This window comes from Nyctereutes procyonoides, unplaced genomic scaffold (genome assembly GCF_905146905.1).
Source record: "Nyctereutes procyonoides isolate TBG_1078 unplaced genomic scaffold, NYPRO_anot_genome, whole genome shotgun sequence".
NCBI classification, from domain to species: Eukaryota; Metazoa; Chordata; class Mammalia; order Carnivora; family Canidae; genus Nyctereutes; species Nyctereutes procyonoides.
The window spans coordinates 34,788,371-34,814,787 of NW_026575120.1; the positions used below are offsets into that span (position 1 = coordinate 34,788,371).

At 39.7% G+C, this 26,417-nt stretch overlaps 2 protein-coding genes across 3 annotated transcripts in view; both read left to right on the forward strand.

Moving 5' to 3' along the window:
- MGAM (maltase-glucoamylase) overlaps positions 1-26,417 on the forward strand; it is a 214,054-nt gene that overhangs the window by 14,597 nt on the left and 173,040 nt on the right. The gene's annotated exons all lie outside the window — the stretch shown is intronic.
- LOC129515739 (olfactory receptor 9A1-like) lies at positions 23,952-24,896 on the forward strand. The gene has a single exon (XM_055334773.1). The coding sequence runs from the start codon at positions 23,952-23,954 to the stop codon at positions 24,894-24,896; it is 945 nt and encodes a 314-aa protein (XP_055190748.1).

The following is a 26,417-nucleotide window of genomic DNA, read 5'->3' on the forward strand; positions in this document are numbered from 1 at the left end:
CCAGGTGGTTTGGATCTACGAGAGAATTTTAAGATAATGGGAATGCTTCAATATATAATTAGATGATTCCTACATGGGAGATCACATTATTATTTTTTAATTGGATATATGTTTATACACTCTTCTGTATCTTTAACAAGTGTAAATGTATAACGTGATTTTTTTTCTTTTTTAGGACTCTCAGATATTTTTCTTTTTTTAGAATTCTACGCAATCTTTATTTATGTGTTCTATATTTTAAAATCTATGGTTTTTAATTGTTTATTTATTTGTTCTTTCAATTCTTTGTTTAAATTCTAGTCAATATTAGTGTAATATTGGTTTCAGGAGTAGAATTTAGTGATTCATCATTTACATATAAGAACACCCAGTGCTCATCATAACAGGTGTCTTCCTTAATGCCCATCACCCATTTAGCCCATCCCCCCACCTCCTTCCTTCAGCCCTCAGTTTGTTCTCTGTAGTTAAGAGTGTATCATGGTTTACTTCCCTCTCTATTTTTTCCTTCCCATATGTTCATATGTTTTGTCTCTTAAATTCTACATATGAGTGAAATAATATAGTATTTGTCTTTCTCTGACTGACTTATTTCACTTAGCATAATGCCCTCTAGCTCCATCCATATCATTGCAAATGGTAAGATTTCATTCTTTTTTATGGCTGAATAATATTCCTGTGTGTTTGTGTGTGTGTGTGTGTGTGTGTGTGTGTGTGTGTGTATACCATATCTTCTTTATCCATTCATCAATTGATAGACATTTGGGCTCTTTCCTTAGTTTGGCTATTGTTGATAATGTTGCTATAAATATCAGGGTACATGTGCCTCTTCAAATCAGTATTTTTGTATTCTTTGGTAAATACCTAGTGCTGCAATTGCTGGTTTGTGAGGTAGTTCTAGTTTTAACTTTTTGAGGAAACTCCACACTGTTTTCCAGAGTGGCTACACGAGTTTGCATTCCCACCAACAGTACGAAAGTTTTCCTTTTTTCTCCACATCTTCTCCAACATCTGTTGTTTCTTGTGTTGTGAATTTTAGCTATTTAGGTGTGAGATAGTATCTCATCATGTTTTTGACTTGTATTTCCCTGATGATGAGTGATGCTGAGTATCTTTGCATGTGTCTGTTAGCCATCTGGATGTCTTCTTTAGAAAAATATCTGTTCATGTCTTCTGCCCATTTTTTAACTGGATTATTTATTTTTTGGGTGTTAAATTTGATAAGTTCTTCATAGCTTTTGGATACTAACCCTTTATTTGATATGTCACTTGAGAATATCTTCTCCCATTCCATAGGCTGCCTTTTAGTTTTGTTGACTGTTTCCTTTGCTGTGCAGAAGCTTTTAATCTTGATGAAGTCCCAATAGTTCATTTTTGCTTTTATTTCCCTTGTCTCTGGTGATGTGTTTAGTAAGAAGTTGCTGCAGTGAGGAAAAAGAGGTTGCTACTTGTGTTCTCCTCTTGGATTTTGATGGTTTCCTATCTCACATTTAGGTGTTTCATCCATTTTGAATTTATTTTTGTAGGTGGTGTAGGAGAATGGCCCAGTTCATTCTTCTACATGTGCTTGTCCAGTTTTCCCAACACCCATTTGTTGAAGAGACTCTTTTTTTTTTCCATTGGATATTCTTTCCTGCTTTGTCAAAGATTAGTTGAGCATATAGATGTGAGTCCATTTCCGGGTTTTCTATTCTATTCATCAATCTTTGTGTCTGTTTTTGTGCCAGTACCATAATGACTTGATGACTTTAGCTTTGTAATATAGCTTGAAGTCCAGAGTTGTGATGCCACCAGCTCTTTTTCAGGATTGCTTTGGCTATTTTTTTTTTTTTGTGGTTCCAGCATTATTTATTCTAGTTCTGTGAAAAATGCTGTTGGTATTTTGATAGGGACTGTATTAAATGTGTAGATTGCTTCAGGTAGTATAGACTATTTAACAATATTTGTTCTTCTAATCCATGAGCATGGGATGTTTTTTGATTTCTTTGTTCCTCTTCAGTTTCTTTCATAACTGTAGAACAGTTGCTCTTCAAATGGGAAAAGTAAGGAAGATTATAGTTCATTCTGTGGCAGTTAATTTCCGTGTGTGATTCTGGGTATTGGGTCATCTTCCCATACTGTGCTTTCATGATTTTCTCACTGCCTAAGGCATCCTGTATTCTGTGAGTGATCACAAGTCCAACCTCAGGCCACAACCTTTTCTTGATGTTCCTGCTTCTAGATCCAACAGGGACACTCCTTCCTGTAGATCTTCTGCTCATTTGGCAGTTGTGAGAGTGACCTCACTCCACAATCGTGCCTCCTTCCCATCCTCAGGGCCAGATGTGTGTTAATTCAGGCACGTCTCTAATTGGTGGGCTTCCTCAGGGTGAGGAGGGAGGGTCTTGGAAAGAGGCATTTTCTTATCTCGTGTGACTCCCATTTTCATGCCTGCCCCAAATGTGGGAGGTCAATGGGCTGAGTTCTGGGACCTGAAGTGACAAGCATGAGTTGACCTTGCTGTGTCCCTGGGCTGAGGCAGGAGTTCAGGGAGGGCAGAACAGGGGCAGCTCCTGGTCACTTCTCCCCACATTCCTCACATTGTTCAATCCTGACAGGGCATTCTATCTCCCTTCTTTCAGCTACATTTCTATCTTCCCTTCCCTCCCCTTACAAGGACCAGGTTTACCAAGCTGTCTTTCAGCTCTACAGTGAGCTTCCTAATCCACATCTCAGTTCCTATATTGTCCAGTTCCAGCTCCTTTCCTGTCATACCATTATCAACCAGTATCATATGACATTGGTTTACAGATACTTTTCTATATCATTATTTGTAAACACACAAATTTGGTATTAGCAATCCAAATGTATTATCAAAAGGTGATTACTTAAAGAATTTTTGGAATTTCCATAGAGCCAGATATTATGTACCTGTAAGAACAATGACGAAGTTTTCTGTGTGCATAAGAGAAAAATATCCAAGACATACTGTTGAGTAATAAAAGCAAAGAGCAGAACATTTTGTTTAGTTTATTACCTTTTGGTAAGAAAAAAAGTAAAAAAATATATTTATATTTGCATGGAGAAAAGTTTGTGAAGGGAGCCCAGGAGGCTGGTTGCTGGGGAGGTGGCTGTGAGGGGGGAATAGTGCTGGGGGTGAGGCTGGGTCTTTCTATGGTTCTTGAATTCAACTTCATATTGTGCCTTACTGAGTCAAAAATAAAAGAAATCATCCAGCTTCTAGTTGTTTGTTTCTGCAAATGTAGCAGAGAAGATGTTTTGGTAGAAAAACCCTTGGTAGGTCTGGACACTATATGGGTCTCTGTAGAACTGACTAGAGCAAGTGGGAGAATAATTGGGATGCAGTAACAGAGCTTCACATTTTTCTTATTCAGAGTCTTTGGCTAATTTTGTAGAGATGTAGAGATCATATTTAAATATTGTAGATATCGGTCTTTTGTTATCATACCTTTTGTCAGTTTGGGTTTTATTTATTTTTTTTCATTTTTGAATTGAAATCTTCTGTCATGCAGAGGTGTTAATTTTGCTGTTGTCAAATTTAATTTTTTTCTGTGATTTGTATTTGTGTTCATTGCTTTGAAAGTCTTTTCCCATTCAAAGGACCTAACAATAGTCTCTTATAATAGCTGTAGACTCTGACAATGTAGGAAAATAAAGATGAAATTAGAGAAGGAGGGCAGCTCCGGTGGCTCAGTGGTTTAGTGCTGCCTTTGGCCCAGGGCGTGATCCTGGAGGCCCGGGATCGAGTCCCACATCAGGCTCCCTGCATGGAGCCTGCTTCTTCCTCTGCCTGTGTCTTTGTGCCTCTCTCTCTCTCTGTGTCTCTCATGAAAAATAAAATCTTTAAAAAAAAAGAAGTTAGAGAAGGAGACAAACTGTAAGAGACTCTTAACTCTAGAAAGGAAACTGAGGGTTGCTGAAGGGGAGGTCGATGGGGGACGGGATGACTGAGTGATGGGCATTAAGGAGGGCACTTGATGTAATGAGCACTAGGTGTTATATGCAACTGATAAATCACTGAACTCTATCTCTATAATACACTATTTGCTAATTAACTGAATTTAAATAAAATAAAATTAAATTAAAAAAAATAAAAAATAAAATACTATGCTATAATGTGTAGCAACTGAGACTAGCATCATAAAATCTTTAAGAAATGCAAAGAAGTGGTTACTACAAGGTCTAGATTACAGTTGCTTTTGTGGATGAGGATTGTAATTGGAACGCACACATGGGCAGGATTCTAGGGTTTCTATCAATATTCTATTTCTTGATCTGGGTGGTGTTTTACAAGGGTGTTCAGTTCATAATTTCTTAAGCTATGCATATGTTTGGTTTGGTCTTTCTATATTCATGTTTTATGTTAAAATCAAATGATCAAAAAGTCTTTTGTGGTGTAGCTTCTATGGAAGACAATATGGAAGTTCCTAAAAAAATTAAAAATAGAATTATCATTTGATCCAATAATTTTACTACTATTTACCCAAAGAAAATGAAAATATTAACTTGAAAAGATACATGTATCCTTATGTTTATTGCAGTATTATTTATATTAGCTAAGATATGGAAGCAACCCAAGTATCCATTAATAGATGAATGGGTAAAGAGGATATGGTATATAAATGCCAACATAGAATATTACTGAGCCATGAAAAGAATGAAATCTTGCTATTTATAACAACATGGATTGATCTAGAGGGTATCATGATAAGTGAAATAAGTCAGAGAAAGACAAATTCCATATGATACCATTCATAATGTGGGATTTAAGAAACAAAACAAATGAACAGAGAAACAAAAAAGCAGCCCCTTATATACAGAGAATATTGGTCCAGACCAATAAAGAAAACTGGTGGTTGCCAGAGGGAGGTGGGGAATGGGTGAAATAGATAAAGGGGATTAAGAGTACTCCTATGATAAACACTGGGAAATGTATGGAATTTATTCAGGTGTATATTATACTGTACACCTGAAAATGTAGCACTGTTTGTTAATTATACTTGAAATAATAATTGAAAACATTCATATATATATATATATATATATATATATATATACTTCTAATAGTTTTAATTTTTGGATTTAGATATTTATTTTTTTAAACAAATGATTATTAATTTTGAGGCAGGCAAAAGGTTGGTGAAAACTTGCGTTCTCTACAAACATGAGCTTCAGACAAGGATTAACTGCTAAAGATTTATTTAAGAGAGTATAGTTCCTAGTATAGCAAAAGTAAAAGAAATTAGACAGGAAAGCATGGTAAACAACACAGTGTTGCAAAATACCATGCTGACCACTATATTATAATGAGTCTGGCCGTGCACGACTTCTTATAATGGTCAGACTTTCTGGAGAAATTGTGTCTGAAGACTCCTTTGAAGTGAGATAGGGATAGGGAATTTGTTTGCTTGTTTCTTCCAAGGAGGAAATTCTGGGAGCTGGGCTGGTTTGCCTAAGAAGGTGGTAATTAAGGCTGAATAACAGATTGAGAAAACAAGTGAGGTTGAGAGAATCTGAAGAGACACGAGAAAGCAGTAGAAACCTACTTTGCTTTTCCTATATAGATAACCAATTGTTACAGTACAGTTTATTGAACAACCAGGCCTTTGCACATTGATTTGAAATGTCCTGCTATCCTATAAAGAGTGTTTTTATTTCATTGGTCTATTTCTGAGCTCTCCATTCTATTTATATGATGCATTGGCTTAGGCTTCCCATTCAGATTTATAAAAAATCTTAATATCAGTAGGACATGTACAACTTCCTTTTTTAAATTAGAACTAATTTGGCTATTTTTGCCTATCTCCAAACTCTTACATATGAGTTTATTTTTTTTAATTTTTTTTAAATTTTTATTTATTTATGATAGTCACAGAGAGAGAGAGGCAGAGACACAGGCAGAGGGAGAAGCAGGCTCTATGCACTGGGAGCCCGACGTGGGATTCGATCCCGGGTCTCCAGGATCGCGCCCTGAGCCAAAGGCAGGCGCCAAACCGCTGCGCCACCCAGGGATCCCTTACATATGAGTTTAAAATAATTTTTAGTGTGTGTGTTATGAACAAATATTCTGAGGACTTTAATTAAAATTTCACTGACACTTCCCAAATTATTTTATGAGGCCATCATTACACTAATATAAAAACTAGACAAAGACAACAAAAGTTCAGAACATTATCTTTTAGGAACATAGGCACCAAAACCTCAGCACCATATTAGCAAATCATGTCTAGCAATACATAAAAAGGATAATATATCACAAACAAATAGATTTCATTCCAAAAATGCAAGATTGTTTCAGCATTCAAAAATTAGTCAATATAACCCATTATTTAAATAGATTAAATGAGAAAAAATTTTGATCATATTAATTAATATAGAAAGAGCTTTTGACAAATTCAATACCCATTCGTTATAAAACTTTCAAGATAGGGTATTAAAACAAAACCCTACAGCTAATGTCTTATACAGTGGTGACAGAGCAAATGCTTTTCCCCTGCTGAGGTTGGGAACAAGGCAAGGATGTCCTCTCTCACTACTCCTATTTAATATTGTACTGGAAATCCTAGTTAGTGCAATTGAGTTAAGATAATAAAATAAAGGGCATATTGAATGTAAAAAAAAAAAGGAAAAAATTGTCTTTATTCACAGATGACGATTGTTATTGTCTGTGTAGAAATCCCGTTAAGTATCTACCAAGAAAAGTATTTGAAGTAATAAGCAATTTTAGCCAAGTCACAGGATACAAGGTCATTATGCAAAAGTCAGTTGTTCTCCTGCATATTAACAACAATTATAATTGAAATGTAAAAAATAATACCACTTTTGATAGCACAAAAAAAGTAAAGTACTTAGATATAAATTGAATAAAATATGTTCAGAATCTGTAGTGGAAAACTACAAATAACCAATGAAAGAAATCAGAGAAGCTCCAAATAAATGGAGAGGTATACTATGATTATGGATTGGAAGGCAATATTGTTAATTCTTTACAATTTCATTCAATAGATTCAATGCAATCCCAGACAAATTCTAGCAAGCTTTTTTTTTGTAGATATTGACGAAATGATTCTAAAATTCATAAGGAAATGCAAAAGTAACAGAATAGCCAAAACAATTCTAAAAAAAACCCTCAGAGCACTCATGTGATTTCAAGGTTTCCATGGAGTTACACTGATCAACATAGTGCGGTATATTGGAAAAGTGTTAAGACAAATGGGTCAATGGAAGTTCATAGAGGACCCAGAAATATACCTAAACAGATACAGACAACTTATTTTTTGACAAAGTTGCAAAGGAAATTCAATAAAGAAAGATTAGACTTTTCAAAAAATGGTGCCAGAACAATTGGCTATCTGCATGCAGTAAAATGAACCTCAACATATACCTTGCACTTTACATAAAAATGAACTAAAAGTACCTAAATGTGAATCTATGTGAATCTCTTCTAGGAGAAAATCTGCATGATCTTGGGTTTGTTGTTTTTAGATACAACACCAAAAGCACCATGAAACAAGAAATTGAAAAATTGAACTATCAAAATTGAAAATGTTTTTTGCTCTGCTAAAGTCACTATGAATAGAAGAAAAGATAAGGCATAGAGTGGTGAAAATATTTAAAAATCATACATGATAAATGACATGTGTATCCAGAATACGTATATATAAAATAAAATTCTTGGAACTTAACACTAAGAAAACAAACAGGTCAATAAACAACAATGGGGAAATAATCTGAACACATGTATCTCAGAGAAGATATAAGGATGGCAGATTAGCATATGAAAAGATGCTCAACAACATTTGCTATTAAGCAATGCAAATTAAGACAACAGTGGGATACCACTATATATCCCAACAATGGGATACCACTATATACCACTAGAATGGCTAAAATTTTTAAAAACGACATTACCACATGCTGGAGAGGTCATAGATTATCAGAAATGTTCATTCATTGCTGCTCAGAATGCAGAATATTACAACCATTTTGGAAGGCAGTTTGGCGATTTCTTAAGATTTTATTTATTTATTCATGAGAGACAGAGAAAGTGAGAGAGAAGCAGAGACATAGGCAAGAGGGAGAAGCAGGCTCCATGCAGGGAGCCCGATGTGGGACTCTATCCCAGATCCCGAGATCATGCCCTGAGCCAAAGGCAGATGCTCTACTGCTGAGCCACCCAGGCATCCCAGCAATTTCTTATAAAGTTAAAGACTTAATATGTAGCTCGGAAACTATGCTTCCAAAATGAATGGAAAATCTACTTCCACATAAAAATTGCACACAAATGTTTATAGAAACTTTATTCATAATTGGAAACAACCAAAATGTTTTTCAGTAGGTGAATGAACAAACTATGATCCATGCCTACCATGTGAATACTGTTCAGCAGTAAAAAGATGAGCTAAAAACTCACATAATAATATAAAAAAAAGGGATCCCTGGGTGGCGCAGCGGTTTGGCGCCTGCCTTTGGCCCAGGGTGCGATCCTGGAGACCCGGGATCGAATCCCACGTCAGGCTCCCGGTGCATGGAGCCTGCTTCTCCCTCTGCCTGTGTCTCTGCCTCTCTCTCTCTCTCTGTATGACTATCGTAAATAAATAAAAACAAAAATTAAAAAAAATAAAAAAATAATATAAAAAAAATCTCAAATGCATTTTGCCAAGTGAAAGAAGCCAGAACAAAAGGCTACATATTGTGTGATTCAATTCTTTTTTTAATAAATTAATTTTTATTGGTGTTCAATTTACCAACATACAGAATAACACCCAGTGCTCATCCTGTCAAGTGTCCCCCTCAGTGCCCGTCACCCATTCACCCCCACCCCCCGCCCTCCTCCCCTTCCACCACCCCTAGTTCGTTTCCCAGAGTTAGGAGTCTTTATGTTCTGTCTCCCTTTCTGATATTTCCCACACATTTCTTCTCCCTTCCCTTATATTCCCTTTCACTATTATTCATATTCCCCAAATGAATGAGAACATACACTGTTTGTCCTTCTCCGATTGACTTACTTCACTCAGCATAATACCCTCCAGTTCCATCCACGTTGAAGCAAATGGTGGGTATTTGTCATTTCTAATGGCTGAGGAATATTCCATTGTATACATAAACCACATCTTCTTTATCCATTCATCTTACGATGGACACCGAGGCTCCTTCCACAGTTTGGCTATTGTGGACATTGCTGCTATAAACATCGGAGTGCAGGTGTCCCGGCGTTTCATTGCATCTGAATCTTTGGGGTAAACCCCTAACAGTGCAATTGCTGGGTCATAGGGCAGGTCTATTTTTAACTCTCTGAGGAACCTCCACACAGTTTTCCAGAGTGGCTGCACCAGTTCACATTCCCACCAACAGTGCAAGAGGGTTCCCTTTTCTCCACATCCTCTCCAACATTTGTTGTTTCCTGCCTTGTTAATTTTCCCCATTCTCACTGGTGTGAGGTGGGATCTCATTGTGGTTTTGATTTGTATTTCCCTAATGGCAAGTGATGCAGAGCATTTTCTCATGTGCATGTTGGCATGTCTATGTCTTCCTCTGTGAGATTTCTCTTCATGTCCTTTGCCCATTTCATGATTGGATTGTTTGTTTCTTTGCTGTTGAGTTTAATAAGTTCTTTGTAGATTTTGGAAACTAGCCCTTTATCTGATATGTTATTTGCATATATCTTCTCCCATTCTGTAGGTTGTCTTTGAGTTTTGTTGACTGTATCCTTTGCTGTGCAAAAGCTTCTTATCTTGATGAAGTCCCAATAGTTCATTTTTGCTTTTGTTTCTTTTGCTTTCGTGGATGTATCTTGCAAGAAGTTACTGTGGCCTGTGTTCTCCTCTAGGATTTTGATGGAATCTTGTCTCACATTTAGATCTTTCATCCATTTTGAGTTTATCTTTGTGTATGGTGCAAGAGAGTGGTCTAGTTTCATTAATCTGCATGTGGATGTCCAATTTTCCCAGCACCATCTACTGAAGAGACTTTCTTCCAGTGGATAGTCTTTCCTCCTTTATCGAATATTAGTTGACCATAAAGTTCAGGGTCCACTTCTGGGTTCTCTATTCTGTTCCATTGATCTATGTGTCTGTTTTTGTGCCAGTACCACACTGTCTTGATGACCACAGCTTTGTAGTACAACCTGAAATCTGGCATTGTGATGCCCCCAGATATGGTTTTCTTTTTTAAAATTCCCCTGGCTATTCGGGGTCTTTTCTGATTCCACACAAATCTTAAAATAATTTGTTCTAACTCTCTGAAGAAAGTCCATGGTATTTTGATAGGGATTGCATTAAACGTGTAAATTGCCCTGGGTAACATTGACATTTTCACAATATTAATTCTGCCAATCCATGAGCATGGAATATTTTTCCATCTCTTTGTGTCTTCCTCAATTTCTTTCAGAAGTGTTCTATAGTTTTTAGGGTATAGGTCCTTTACCTCTTTGGTTAGGTTTATTCCCAGGTATCTTATGCTTTTGGGTGCAATTGTAAATGGGATTGACTCCTTGATTTCTCTTTCTTCAGTCTCATTGTTAGTGTACAGAAATGCCATTGATTGCTGGGCATTGATTTTGTATCCTGCCACGCTACCAAATTGCTGTATGAGTTCTAGCAATCTTGGGGTGGAGGCTTTTGGGTTTTTATGTAGAGTATCATGTCATCGGCGAAGAGGGAGAGTTTGATTTCTTCTTTGCCAATTTGAATGCCTTTAATGTCTTTTTGTTGTCAGATTGCTGAGGCTAGGACTTCCAATACTATGTTGAATAGCAGTGGTGAGAGTGGACATCCCTGTCTTGTTCCTGATCTTAGGGGAAAGGCTCCCAGAGCTTCCCCATTGAGAATGATATTTGCTGTGGGGTTTTCCTAGATGGCTTTTAAGATGTCGAGGAAAGTTCCCTCTATCCCTACACTCTGAAGAGTTTTGATCAGGAATGGATGCTGTATTTGGTCAAATGCTTTCTCTGCATCTAATGAGAGGATCATATGGTTCTTGGTTTTTCTCTTGCTGATATGATGAATCACATTGATTGTTTTACAAGTGTTGAACCAGCCTTGTGTCCCGGGGATAAATCCTACTTGGTCATGGTGAATAATTTTCTTAATGTGTTGTTGGATCCTATTGGCTAGTATCTTGTTGAGAATTTTTGCATCCATGTTCATCAGGGATATTGGTCTGTAATTCTCCTTTTTGGTGGGGTCTTTGTCTGGTTTTGGAATTAAGGTGATGCTGGCCTCATAGAATGAATTTGAAGTACTCCATCTCTTTCTATCTTTCCAAACAGCTTTAGTAGAATAGGTATGATTTCTTCTTTAAACGTTTGATGGAATTCCCCTGGGAAGCCATCTGGCCCTGGACTCTTGTGTCTTGGGAGGTTTTTGATGACTTCTTCAATTTCCTCCCTGGTTATTGGCCTGTTCAGGTTTTCTATTTCTTCCTGTTCCAGTTTTGGTAGTTTGTGGCTTTCCAGGAATGCGTCCATTTCTTCTAGATTGCCTAATTTATTGGTGTAGAGCTGTTCATAATATGTTTTTAAAATCATTTGTATTTCCTTGGTGTTGGTAGTGATCTCTCCTTTCTCATTCATGATTTTATTAATTTGAGTCTTCTCTCTCTTCTTTTTAATAAGGTTGGCTAATGGTTTATCTATCTTATTAATTCTTTCAAAGAACCAACTCCTGGTTCTATTGATCTGTTCCACAGTTCTTCTGGTCTCAATTTCGTTGAGTTCTGCTCGAATTTTAATTAACTCTCTTCTGCTGGGCGTCGGGTCCATTTCCTGTTTTTTCTCTAGCTCCTTTATGTGTAAGGTTAGCTTTTGTATTTGAGTTCTTTCCAGTTTTTGAATGGATGTTTGTATTGCGATGTATTTCCCCCTCAGGACTGCTTTTGCTGCATCCCAAAGATTTTGAACGGTTGTATCTTCATTCTCATTAGTTTCCATGAATCTTTTTAATTCTTCCTTAATTTCCTGGTTGACCCTTTTATCTTTTAGCAGGATGGTCCTTAACCTCCACGTGTTTGATGTCCTTCCAAACTTCTTCTTGTGATTGAGTTCTAATTTCAAGGCGTTATGGTCTGAGAATATGCAGGGGACGATCCCAATATTTTGGTATCGGTTCAGACCCGATTTGTGACCCAGTATGTGGTCTATTCTGGAGAAAGTTCCATGTGCACTTGAGAAGAATGTGTATTCAGTTGAGTTTGGATGTAAAGTTCTGTAGATATCTGTGAAATCTATCTGGTCCAGTGTATCATTTAAAGCTCTCGTTTCTTTGGAGATGTTGTGCTTAGAAGACCTATCGAGGGTAGAAAGAGCTAGATTGAAGTCACCAAGTATAAGTGTATTATTATCTAAGTATTTCTTCACTTTGGTTAATAATTCGTTTAAGTATTTGGCAGCTCCCACATTCGGGGCATATATATTGAGGATTGTTAAGTCCTCTTGCTGGATAGATCCTTTAAGTATGATATAGTGTCCCTCTTCGTCTCTCACTACTGTCTTCGGGGTAAATTTTAGTTTATCTGATATAAGGATGGCTACCCCTGCTTTCTTTTGAGAACCATTTGAATGGTAAATGGTTCTCCAACCTTTTATTTTCAGGTTGTAGGTGTCCTTCTGTCTAAAATGAGTCTCTTGTAGACAGCAAATAGATGGGTCCTGCTTTTTTATCCAGTCTGAAACCCTGCGCCTTTTGATGGGGTCATTAAGCCCGTTCACGTTCAGAGTTACTATTGACAGATATGAGTTTAGTGTCATCATGATATCTATTTAGTCCTTGTTTTTGTAGATTGTTCCACTGAACTTCTTCTTAAAGGGGAATTTTAAGAGTACCCCTTAAAATTTCTTGCAGAGCTGGTTTGGTGGCCACATATTCTTTCAGTTTCTGCCTGTCTTGGAAGCTCTTTATCTCTCCTTCCATTTTGAATGAGAGCCTTGCTGGATAAAGTATTCTTGGTTGCATGTTCTTCTCATTTAGGACCCTGAATATATCCTGCCAGCCCTTTCTGGCCTGCCAGGTCTCTGTGGAGACGTCTGCTGTTACCCTAATATTCCTCCCCTTGAAAGTCAGGGACTTCTTGTCTCTTGCTGCTTTAAGGATCTTCTCTTTATCTTTGGAATTTGCAAGCTTCACTATTAGATGTCGAGGTGTTGAACGGTTTTTATTGATTTTAGGGGGGCATCTCTCTATTTCCTGGATCTGAATGCCTGTTTCCCTTCCCAGATTGGGAAAGTTTTCAGCTAGGATTTGTACAAATACATATTCTGGCCCTCTGGCCCTTTCGGTGCCCTCGGGAACCCCAATTAAACGTAGGTTTTTCTTCCTTAGGCTGTCATTTATTTCCCTTAATCTGTCTTCATGGTCTTTTTATTGTCTGTCTCTTTTTTCCTCAGTTTCCCTCTTTGCCATTAACTTGTCTTCTATGTCACTCACTCGTTCTTCCACCTCGTTAACCCTCGTTGTTAGGACTTCTAGTTTGGATTGCATCTCATTCAATTGATTTTTAATTTCTGCCTGATTGGATCTAAATTCTGCAGTCATGAAGTCTCGTGAGTCCTTTATGCTTTTTTCTAGAGCCACCAGTAGCTGTATAATAGTGCTTCTGAATTGGCTTTCTGACATTGAAGTGTAATCCGGATTTTGTAACTCTGTGGGAGAGAGGGCTGTTTCTGATTCTTTCTTTTGAGGTGAAGTTTTCCTTCTAGTCATTTTGCTCAGTGCAGAGTGGCCAAAAACAAGTTGTATTGGGAAAAGGAGAGAAAGAGAGAGAAGGAAAGAAAAGAGAAAGAGAAAAAAGAAAAAGAAAACAAAAGGGAAAAAAAGAGAAGAAAAAGAGAAAGAAAAAGAAAGAAAGGTGAAAAAAAGGGGGGGGTGGGGGAAGCAATCAGAAATCAAAAAGAAAAGAAAAAAAAAAACAAAAAACATGGGGGAGTATCTTCTGATTCTGTAGAGTTTAAGTCCCTTGACTTTCCCTGGAACTGGTCTGTCCAGCTGGTCTTCTGGGGGAGGGCCCTGCTGTGCTGATTTTCAGGTGTTAGCACTTGGAGGAGCTGCTCTGCCCCCTGCCTGGTGCAGGGCTCAGTGGGGGTTGTTTACCCCGTGAGGCCCCAGGAGGAACCACCCCAGTGGCGGGGCCAGCCCTGGAGCCCTGGAGTCAGCCCCCGCAGTAACTCCGGAGCTCTCGGTCTGCAGGGCCTGGAGGCTCCGGGGCGGGGCCGCTGATCTGCTCAGCTCGGGGCAGGAGCGTCCTCGCTGTCCTGGGCCCTCCCGGCCTCTGCCTGTCCCAGGGGGAGGCGGGATCCTGGGCTGTGTCCCGGCGCCCTGTGCTCCGGGGCCTGCGCTGTTGGATTCGCGCTCCCGCCCCGCAGCCCCCTCCGCGGAGCCGCCGCCCGAGCCCCTCCGAGCTGCTCCGGGTCCCGCCGTGCGCGCTGCAGCCCTTAGGGAGCTCGGCGCACTCTCCCGGGGCGCAGGTGTCTGTTAGTGTCCCCGGGAGCCCGAGGGCATCCCCGCCCTCCTGGCTCCTGCTCTAACTCCCTGCGGGCCCCTTTCCCCCGGGAAGGTTGGTGCAGCTCCTGCTCCTCCGGGACGGGGCTCTCCTGTCCTGGGGACACTCGCCCCGGCCTCAGCCCGGCTCCTCGCGGGGCCCCACCCCCTGGGAGGCCTTTTGTTTCTTTATTTCTCTTTCCCCGTATCCTACCTTGATAGAAGCGCGAACTCTTCTCACTGTAGCCTTCCAGCTGGTCTCTCTTTAAATCTCAGGCCGAATTCGTAGATTTTCAGGATGATTTGAAGGTTATCTAGGTAATTAGGTGGGGACAGGTGATTTGGGGACCCTACTCTTCCGCCATCCTGCCCCTCCTCCGTGTGATTCAATGCTAATTATATTTTGCAGAATGAAAATCTAATAGGGATGGAAAAGGGGTAAGTGGATACCTAGTCCTTTAGGATAAGTAAGGGGACAGTGTTTGACTAGGGAAGTATGAGGTGTTTTGGAGCAATAGACAATCTGTTTGCCACTATAGTTGTGAAAACATTATGCATTTGTCAAACTCATAGGACTTTACAGCATTAAAAAAAAAACTTTAATGTATACAAATTGTAAAAAAAAAAAAAATCAACCAGGGGATTGGGGGAGGGGAATCCCAAGACAGGGTACAGACAAAATAATTTACTGTATTATGAATGTATGATACGGATTCAGTGAAGAGGTTGGTGGAAAAGGACCTAAGAAATTTTGGATATCAGCATGGTTCTAAACATGTCCTGTGCAATTTTGGAAAATAGTATTATGACTAAAATTGTAAAGCTAAAGACAAAAAGCACCATATATAATCACTGTATTTTAATTGGCAAAGTTGCTTCTGTAAAAAGAATCTCCACATGAATTAACCATAAGTAAGACACATTTACAAATATGAAACAATGCTGGAAATTAGAAAACTTAAAAAACAACAACAACAACAACCCAGAATAGAAGCTCGTAAGAAAACAGGTGTGAAAAAAATGCTAAGTAAAGTTCAAGTAATTGAAAAAACAGTCAAAATCATCTCAAGTGAAGACTAAATTACAGGGTGCTTAAGGAGGACTATATTTTGTGAAAATATAATAAGTGACATTGAGAAGAGGAATGAAGACAACCAAAAACCTTAAAATAAAAGGCTAGAAATGATCAGAGGTAATGTGATCGGTTAAAACAAATTAAAAGACAAAAGAACCAAAGGCAATGCATGAATCTTGATAGGATAAAGATTTTGATTTTTTTTTAAAAGCTATAAATGTAATTGGGAAAATTTTAGGAAAATTTTTATATGGACTATACATTTTATATTACTGGAGTAATGTTAGTTATTTCATGTGTGATAATGGTATGTTGTTATGTAGGAGAATGTCCTTATTCAACGTAAAGTGTCTTCTTAGTACCAGGAACATAGTGGATGCCTTTATTGATCAGGATGAAGTTGAATGAATTTGGGAAGCATAATGATCCACAAGACTAAAACTCCTGAAAGCCATTTTAGGTGACTTTTGCAAAAAAGTAGTGAATAGATCCCTTAAGTAGTCTCTGCGCTATGCTCACCCTCAATCAGTCAGATGAGAATTAAAAAATAAACTCTGGGGGCACCTGGGTGGCTCAGTGGTTGAGCATCTACCTTTGGCTCAGGTCATGATCCTGAGGTCCCAGAAGCAGAGAGCCTGCTTCTCCCTCTGCCTGTGCCTCTCCCTGTGTGTCTTTCATGAATAAATAAACAAAATCTTAAAAAATAAGATAAAAAATCAGCTCTGATCTTTGGATTTTAAAAAAGACACCATAAAACTAACCTAAGGACTCCATCTAGCAATCTGCTAGATGCCTCATTGCAAACCCCATCCTGGAACTTCTCACATTACATTACATATGCTCATGACCCCTGACAAATCAAGAGAACATGTAAGAGAACTGAAGATATTCTCCCAATTTTCAAGACACTCTTTCTCCTAATTCTAATGGGATTATGGAAGCTAAATGGTTTGATATAGCTTATCTAACAGGTTAATACATAACTTAAGATTCTTGAGGTTCTAACTCTGAGATTCCATCTCCAGAAGTTGGATCGAGAAGAGTCACCAAGGAAAAAGGTCTTCAGAAATTCATCGCAAATACTTCATTAAATACCCTTTAGTAGGGTCCTTCAGGCTCTAAGGTTTGGAGAATAATGCCCTGATAAAATTTTATTCTATAAATGATCTGATTTTTAAGTCTAAACTTGAGACAGTGTTGCTCCTGTGTGACGCTGGTAATGTTGGAGTAATTATTTTACTGTAAGCCAAGTTCCCCAAACCCAGAAGTCAACAACTTCATCACTTTATAATGGATGAATAAGAAAAAAAAAAAGATGTTTTTATGCTTGATTTGTGATGGGGGAAGGGGCACAATTATGAGGCTGGAGAGTTGCAGCAAAGAGTCTCTGAAGAGAACTGAGTCATTTTGTGCTCTGATCTATTAGTAGGAGCTGAGTGAAGGTGAATGACATCCAGGCAAGAGATAATTGCTTGCATTCTTTACAAAGTTTTCAAGTGAAGAAATAATTAGTCCCTTGTGAGTCAGTGCTAATAAACTTTTCAGGTGGAGAAAAATATTTTTTCTTAGTTTTGAAGTGACTTCTGATGGTCACAGATGCTCAGAGATGGAGAATTCTCCACCTACTGTCCTGTGGCATTTGGAGAGGACCCTTAATTCAGGATTAAACAGTGATATGTTAACCAGACATTGATATCCATGAGTTGTGGTTCTGTGATATATTTATGTGTATACACGCATGCAAGTACTCAACACACCTGAGTGTAACCCATCTCTTCACCTCCAGCACAACACCAGCAGCCTTGATCAGAGAGTAGTCCTGCACTGTGAGGTCTGCGTTACAGATTATGAGGGATGCTTCTTCTCCAATTATAGTGTCAATGACATTAGCCTTGAAAGTGACTTAGCTTGTTTCCTTGTGCTCTTTAGGGCCTATTCATAACTATTCCTTTTTCTGTTTTTCTAATCCTGACTCTTTTACCATGCTCAGTCTAGACTAAGAAAATAGGATATTTTTCAAGGCTCTGTGATCCAAGCTGTGCATACAAGCATCCTCCCCATGATTCCCTAAACCTAGGAGAGAGCTCAGAGAAGGCATGCCTCTCTCTCTCTCTCTCTTTAAAGATTAATTATTTGAGAGAGAGATCAAGGGGAGGGACAGAGGGAGAGAGAATCTCAAGCATCTCGTTGAGTGTGAAGCCCAAAGCAGGACATGACCCTTAAATCATTACCTGAGCTGAAATAGTCAGGTGCTCAAGTGACTGGGCCACTGGGTACCCCAAAGAAGGCAACTCTCTTAAATCCACCCTTTCTTCAATACTTACCCCTCCCTTCTCACCAAAACACAGGTTTAATTTATTCTCTCTTTCTGGTCCAAATTGGACCACATTCACTCTATATGAGTTCCCTAGTAACCCTTTTGTGCTCTCAGTCCAGGGCCAGAAGATAGAGGATAAAGCATCAGGGAGGATCAAGATTCCTAACAAGCGGACAGCTGACCCTTCCCCTAAGATGCTGCAGTTAAGTTCCAAGGAAAAGAAGAAATAAGTAGCTTGACTTTCTGTTGATGATCAACTGATCATTGATTTCCATTTGTTCCCCCAACCATACTAAGAAGCACTCTAAGAATAAAAATGGAGTTAACTAACAAGGACAAAGAGAATGGGGAAAATGATGCAAAGATGATATTTTGCAATTTATTTTTGATATGAGAAAGCAGAGTTTCCAAGATAGTAAGATGATGCAATTCAAATGAAGGTTCTGCAAAGGGAAAAATTAAAAAAAAAAAACCCAGTAATTACATTTACTCAACAGAACTAGTAAAAGCCTCAGCACATGGAGGCACTCAGCACATGAGGCACCACTCATCACGGAAGATGAGAGGGAGGCTTGGGGATTAAAACAGGGGTGTTGGTTAAAAGTTGGCATACACAGCAGTTAGGCACCCAGAGTCCCCTGAATTTTCTGAGTAGCTGAAGACATACATGTTTCACAGGTAGAGTGCTGCTTATCTCATGTTGTCAAGGGCTGTTCCAGTTGTCTTTTTTGAAAGATTTTATTTATTTATTTATGAGAGACACACACAGAGAGAGGCAGAGACACAGGCAGAGGGAGAAGCAGGCTGCACGCAGGGAGCCTGATGTGGCACTTGATCCGGGAACTCCAGGATCCTGCCCTGGGCCCAAGGTGGCGCTAAACCACTGAGCCACCCTGGCTGCCCAGCTGTCCCAGTTTTAAAACAAAAAGTCCCACGTCCTGGAAACTCCCTCTGCCCACTGTCCAGCCAGAGCCCTTGTTCACTCTGTGAACAGCTGGAAGAGACAAGACTTTATTCTCATTAAAAAGAATTAAACTGGGAAAGTTCTAGATTTTAGGACTACAGATATAACATTTATAGCTTAAAACAAATGACCTTGCGAGCACTACAGATACTGATTTTAAAGTTACAAATAAAATTTAGTGAGCAGATGAATTTACAAATACAGAATCTGTGAATAAGGAGGAAGGACTATCATTCTCTTTTTTAAAAAAAATTTCATTTTGAATTAATTTAGAGTCCAGGTACCCATGTATTCTTACTTTTCATCACCGTAATCATATACACAAATTCTCACTTTGTCTTTACAACAACACACCATAGAAGTTTTTCCATAGTCTTAATTTTAGTAAGATACTCTTAATAAATACGTACTATGTGGTAGGCACTAGTGTGAAAACTACAGATTAAATATTTCATCAAGTAGTTGTAACATGATTTACTCAACCATTCCACTAAGTATAGATGTTACTTCTTTTCCAGTTATTCCTTTTATAGATGAAAAAAGGAGACCAAGAAGGATCTGTATCATTCTCTTATTGATGAGTATTTGTTTTGTATCAGTTTCTATAATGAACTAGACTGCTGTGCACATTCTAATGGAAGTCTTTGTGAGGACATGTTTTCATTTTCCTTGGGCACATACCTGGCAGTACATTTGCTGCATCATAGGGGAAGTGTATACTTAGCTTTGAAGCTACACTTGTGGTGAGCACAGCATAACATATAGAGAAGTTGAATCACTGTCATGCACCTGAAGTTAATGGTGTGTCAACTATAATCAAATAAAGTTTAAAAACTGGAACATTTTTTTTCCAATGAGTTTTACTAGTTTTCATTTGTTCCTACTCCTGAACTGTCTACTGAGCTACCATGGGTCTTCAACAACACTGGGAAAATATATAGAGTAGCCGAATTAGAGAAGCTGGTTGTGCTGTAAGAGGTTTGAGGAAAAGAGACAACCCTCCTTGGATTTCCTCATTTGCCAGTAGCCTTCCTTCACTGTTTCCCCAACAGTCAGCACATGACCCCAACACGGCTGCTCAGAGGATGACAGGCACATGGTGTGACAGAGGTGTCGTGGGCAGCTCTTAGCACACTTCCCATGGGGTGACAGCCTCTGGAATGGGTCCTTATTTCACACCGTGATTACTGACTCCTCCTGATATGTTAGTGTCATTTCTGGGATCTGCACAGGGTTAACGCTGAAGTGAAAATTTCAATGGGCCTTATTTTTTTTAATTAAAGATTTATTTATTTGAGAGAGAGAGAGAGAGAGAGAGAGAGCAGGGGGAGGGGCAGAAGGAGAGAATCTCAAGCAGACTCCTCTCTAAGGACAGATCCCTACATGGAGCTCCATCTCAAGACCCTGACATCATGACCTGAGCTGAAACAAAGAGTTGGACACTCAACAGACTAGCCACCCAGGCACCCCTGGGCCTCATTTCAAGAGATTTTAACTGATACACTTTTTTGGAGGATGATTTAATAATAGCTATTACATTTAATATAGTAATTTAGGAGGTTACAGCTGTACATGTGAAGATATTTATTGCAGCGGTTTTTTTTTTATTGGTGAAGAACTGGAAAAGGCAGTCACTTAAAATGGGAGAAGTACATTATTGCTAATATGCAAAGGCTTAATGCATGCACACATATAGGTATAACAAAAAGAAAGTAGCAGGACAATAGGCTTACTAAAATAGCAAATAAAGACCATATATAGACAAACTTGTATATGCATAGAAAATTTGGACACAACAAAAACTAATAGTCTTCAGCTCTAGAAGGTAGATCCGGAAAATCACACGTTATTGAGAAAGACTTTTGCATCTGTCTTATATCCCCATATAAAATTTTATTTTTGGGGACGCCTGGGTGGCTCAGCGGTTGAACGTCTGCCTTCGGCTCAGGGCGTAATCCTGGGATCTGGGATTGAGTCCCACATCAGACTACTTGCAGGGAGCCTGCTTCTCCTTCTGCCTGTCTTTCTACCTCTCTCTCTGTGTCTCTCATGAATAAATAAATAAAATCTTTAAAAAAATTTTTATTTTTTGCCATGTGTTGTGCCAACTTAATGATAAATGAAAAATGTTTTATTGAGGTAAGCATAAATATTTTAATTGTGATTTTGCTATTTTATTCAGTACCTCAGCCATCCTTACTTTTATGTACTATTTTTTTGTCAGTTCTCTATGTTGGTCTTATGCCCTTACCTCTCACTTCAAGTAGCTCAGGAAGGTGCCCTGATAGCATTTGAAGACCTACAAAGGAAAATGTGGCTGAAGAGCCACAGTTGGAATTGTGTGTGTGTTGCAGAGATGGGAACAGGTTGTGGCATTAGCAGATCCTGAAGTTGGTTTGCAGGGCAGATCCTATTTCTTTCTTACCAGAGTTACGGTAACTATAGTCAGAGAGTGTCTTGTAGAGGGGGAGTGCAGAAATTGTGTTGGGTAATATAGGATTCTTAGAACTTTCAGATGAAAAACTCTTTGACAGAGGCTAGTTGTTGGCTACTTTTTAAAAAAAAAGATTTTATTGATTTATTTGAGAGAGTGAAAGATTGCTGAGAATGCATCATGGAGGGGGGAGCACCAGCAGTGGGAGGGGGAAGAAGCACCATGGTGCGGGGAGTGTCGACAGGGGTGGGGGGTGCAAAGGGAGAGGAAGAAGCAGACTCCTGGCTGAGCAGGGAGTCCAACATGTAGAGGCACAGAAGAGAGCAGGGGCTGGCTGCTTACAGCTCAGACTATTAGGTGATTACCAGGACTTGGGGACTGGGTAGAAGGCAGCCTGGGCATTGAGAAACCCCTGACTAGGAGATTTCAAGTTTGCCCTTGACACAAAACTTCTCCATGTTTTAAATCTGATTAGTCTCGGGAGGAAAGGTGAAAGTTTCTCTGGCTTTTCCTTGACTTCATCCCTTGAGCTTCTCTGAATTGACAAGTTTAGTTTCTCAGTGAATAACTCTCTGTGGGGATGACAGGAGAAGGAAAGAAGGAGGGAGGGAGACAGAAGGAGACAGTTGGGATTCCAGAGCACTATTATTATTGGGCTTTTTTTCTAAGTACTCGTATGGGGACAATTTTCTCCTGTGTTGAGAGTGAGGACAGCAGCAGCTTGCTCTGGGCCACAGAGCGTGCTGTGTACTAGTCAGGAAGGAGGTAACCTAGGCTGATCCCTGGAGAGCCATAGAACATTCCAGTTCAGACCCTTTCTCTGGAGGTGAGTGTCTGCCTGGGCTCCCGTCTGTGAAGGAAAGAGTAAGGGAGGCTCAGCGTGGGAAGTTCTGGGGTTCATTGCTGTCTAAAATGAGGACACCTTCACTAGAGCATGAAGCGTGGGCTAGGGGAGCTGCGTAATGGAGGAGCTCAAATAAAATCCTCCCTCCATAGCAGAGACCCAATTCAGCTCTTCTCAGTGCTGGTGATAGACACAGCTCTCTGTCATGACCTAAGACCCTCCTCTCTCATTTGTCCTTATTTCTTGTTCATGTAAGCTTGCCATTTTGTTGGGGATCTCCAGGGAGAGAGAGCACAGATTGACCAGACAATGGTTTAGTGAAGAGTGAAGAGAGGGTCCTATTTTGTAACAGGAGGAAAAACAGGTCAGGGTGGATACTCTTTATGCATTCACTGACTTGTTTGGATAAATTTATTGAATAAATATGAAAAGAGTACATACCCTGTGTCAGACACTGTTCTTGGCACTGGATATGTGGTAGTGAACAAGAAAGACAAAGGTACTTCAATTTCAGCGATTGGTGAGAACCAATAAGAAGAAAGTTCTGCCTCATAGGAGGATAGAATGTGAAGATGTGCTTATACTGTTTTAGAGAGCGTGACTAGAGAGGGCTCCTGGTTGGAGACATCTGAGCAATGACCTGCATGTGGTGAGGAGGGACCCAGATATACTAAGCAGATATGCTTTTCCTTATTGGTACGACTCTGGAGAAAATGGGTGGACATAAACAGCAGATAGTCTCTGGGGACTTTTCGTAGCTTCTCCATGGGATGCAGACCATGGCTGGTTGTAAATAGAGACAGGCTGCCCTTTTGGCGGTCTTATCTCTTTGCTGAAACTAGAGATTTGAGACACAGGGAGGGCAGAGGATGTTGCTTATTTTCTTGTCTCTTGGTGCCAGGATGGAAATTGTACAGGTCAGATGGGAGTTGGGGATGGAAGTTCCAGCCTCCTCTTCACTCCTCTGGACTCCTACTCCCTGCTATCATCTGGTGTCAAAAGGAATAATCTCAGAGCTAGAAGTTAGCAACTGGAAACTAATGAGATTCTTCCTACCAGGAGGAGTCACAGTCACTGAAATGAGACACAGAGATGGCTTTCATGATGAGAACAAGGAGGAAGAAAGTGGATACTCCACTCCAGGGAGCCAACTCCCCAGAAGACAGGGAAAGACTCAAAACTTTGTCTCAATATAGATCTGATTTTATGACAATTTTCAGGTAGATCCCACCTCCCTACCAGCTGGCTCTAGCGACAGGCTGAAATGATGATTATGATAACTGAAGTGAGAACTTCAAGTGAACTAAGGCAAATGGAGCCCACATTCAGAGGAGAGGAAGGAAAGAAGTAACCATATCTGGGTGGGATTCTCAGGATTTTGTAGGGTATGGAGGCAAGAGGCAGAAAAGATAGTTTAGGGCATTCAATAGGGAAAGGTTGGTGGTATAAATGAGCACATTGTGATCAGGGAAGTGGACAGGGTGGCAGGTCAGAGCAGAGTTGGAGGCAGAAGGGCCAGTGAGTAGAAAGATTAGGGTGCATGCAGGGGTGAGTGGGTAGGTTTTCCTGCCTAGGATGTGGTATTGGTAATTATTGCTCATCTTCATATATATATATATATGTGTGTGTGTGTGTGTGTGTGTGTGTATTTTCATATGTATTTTCTTCATAAGACATTTAACATCAACCTTGTACAGAGAATAGTAGATGAATCCACTTGTCATATGTGGAGCCTAAGAGCAGAGATGATATTTCCTCTGCCTGGGAATAAACTTAGTCCTTTGAATTTAGAAGCATGTGAACTCCCCTTTGTTTTCTAGATTTCATAAAAGACAAGACGCAGGACTAAATGTTGAAGAATTATTCTAGTGCTGTTGAATTTTATCTCCTTGGCTTCCATGGCTCCAAAGAACAACACGATATTCTTTTTGCCACTTTCTTCTTTCTCTACTCAGTGACAGTCATGGGAAATATGCTCATCATTGTGATTGTCTGTGTTGATAAACGTCTGCAGTCCCCCATGTATTTTTTCCTTGGCCACCTCTCTGTCCTAGAGATCCTGATTACATCAGTTGCCGTCCCCTTGATGCTCTGGGGGCTGCTGCTTCCTGAGATGCAGGCAATATCTTTGCCAGCCTGCAGTGCACAATTATATTTGTACCTTTCTTTGGGTACATCGGAGTTGGTATTAATTGGAGCAATGGCTGTGGACCGTTACGTGGCAGTCTGTAACCCTTTGAGGTACAACATCATTATGAACAGCCACACCTGCATCTGGGTGGTCATTGTGTCATGGGTGTTTGGGTTCCTATTTCAAATCTGGCCAGTGTATGCCACATTTCAGCTTACCTTCTGCAAATCAAATGTATTAGACCATTTTTTATGTGACCGAGGGCAACTGCTCAAATTATCCTGTGATGACAGCCTTTTCACAGAGTTTATCCTTTTTTTAATGGCTGTGTTCATTATTGTTGGTTCTTTGATCCCTACAATCATCTCCTACACCTACATCATTTCCACCATCCTCAAGATCCCCTCAGCCTCTGGGCGGAGGAAAGCCTTTTCTACGTGTGCGTCCCACTTCACCTTTGTCGTGATCGGGTATGGCACCTGCTTGTTCCTCTATGTGAAACCCAAGCAAACACAGGCAGCAGAGTATAATAGGGTAGCGTCACTGATGGTTTTAGTGGTGACCCCTTTTCTGAACCCATTTATCTTCACTCTCCGTAATGACAAATTTATTGAGGCCTTTCGAGATGTCATGAAACGCTGCTATCATCTCCACAAGGGTTAGCTGTGTCCTATGGACAGTCATGGACTCATCATCATGGACCTGAGTAATGTGAAAGCACTAATTCAATCTGAAATAATCATTTTCAACACCAAGTGGTTTGTGATGCACAGAGGAACTCTACAAAATGCTTCAAGGGCGTTTTAACACACTGAAGGTGTTCCAATTTATAATCAGATGGTTCCTACATGGGAGATCTCATTAGTATATTTTAACTGGATATATACATTTATATACTTTTCTGTAAATATAATACATCTTACAATGTAAATGTACAAAATGTATGTGATATTTTTTAGTACACTAAGTTCTTTGGGCAAACAAGAAAGACTATAACTCATTCAGTGGCAACTGACTCTATGTTGGACTTTAGGTGCTGGGTCACCTTTCCGTATGTTGTCCTGTGTTTCCATGATTTTCTCTATTTGTTCTGAGTGACCCCAAGTCCAGCCTTAGGCCTCAACCTTTTCTTGAGGTTCCTGCTCCCAGGTCCAATAGGAACCTGGGGATAGGACTGGCAGTTGTGAGAGTGAACTCACTCCACAATCCTGCCTTCTTCCCATCCTCAGGGCCAGATATGTGTTAATTCAGGCACATCTCTAATTGGTGGACTTTCTCAGGGTGAGGAGGGAAAGTCTTGGACACAGACATTTTCTTATCTGCTATGACTCATATTATCATGCCAGTCCCAAATGTATGAGATCAATGGGCTGAGTTCTGGGACCTGAAGTGACAAGAGTGAGCTGAACTTGCTGTGTCCCTGGGCTGAGCCAGTGCAAGGAAGGCAAATGGGGAAGCCCCTGGTTCCTTCTCCCTGCTTTCTTTACATTGTTCAACCTGATAAAGGGCATTCCATCTCCCTTCTCCCTCAGCTGCATTTCTGTCCTGCTCTACAGTGAGCTTAACCCACGTCTCAGTTCCTATATTGTCCCATCCCAGCCTCTTTCCTGACACACCACCATTTTAATATTTATGCCATTCTAATGTGGTTAAGCAGGGGTCAAAAGATTATGCACATGAGACTACTTTCCCAAGATAATATATCTATGTATGATGGTGACTGTTCTATGGGCACTTGAAAAGAATATGTATTCTGCTGATTTAGGATGGAGTGTTCTGAATATATCTGTTAGATTTACCTGGTCCAATGTGTCATTCAAAGCCACTATTTCCTTGTTGACTTTCTGAATGATTTATCCATTGATGTAAGTGGGGTATTAAAGTCACCTATTCTTATTGTGTTACTATTCATTATGTCCTGCATGTTTATTAAGAGCTGTTTTATGATGTGGATACTCCTATGTTTAATGCATAAATATTTAAAATTGCTACATCTTCTTGTTGGAATGTAATGTCCTTGTCTCTTGTTACATCTTTGTTTTAAAGTCTATCTTGTCTGATATAATTATCACTACCCTGGCTTTCTTTTCTTTTGCATGAGCAATGCTTTTCCATCCGCATGTGTCTTAGGCCTTAAATGAATCTCATGTAGGCAGCAGATGGGTGGGTCTCGCTTTTATATTC

Coding starts and splice junctions, on each gene's coding strand:
- LOC129515739 (XM_055334773.1), top strand. CDS start 23,952: ATGTTGAAGAATTATTCTAGTGCTGTTGAATTTTATCTCCTTGGCTTC.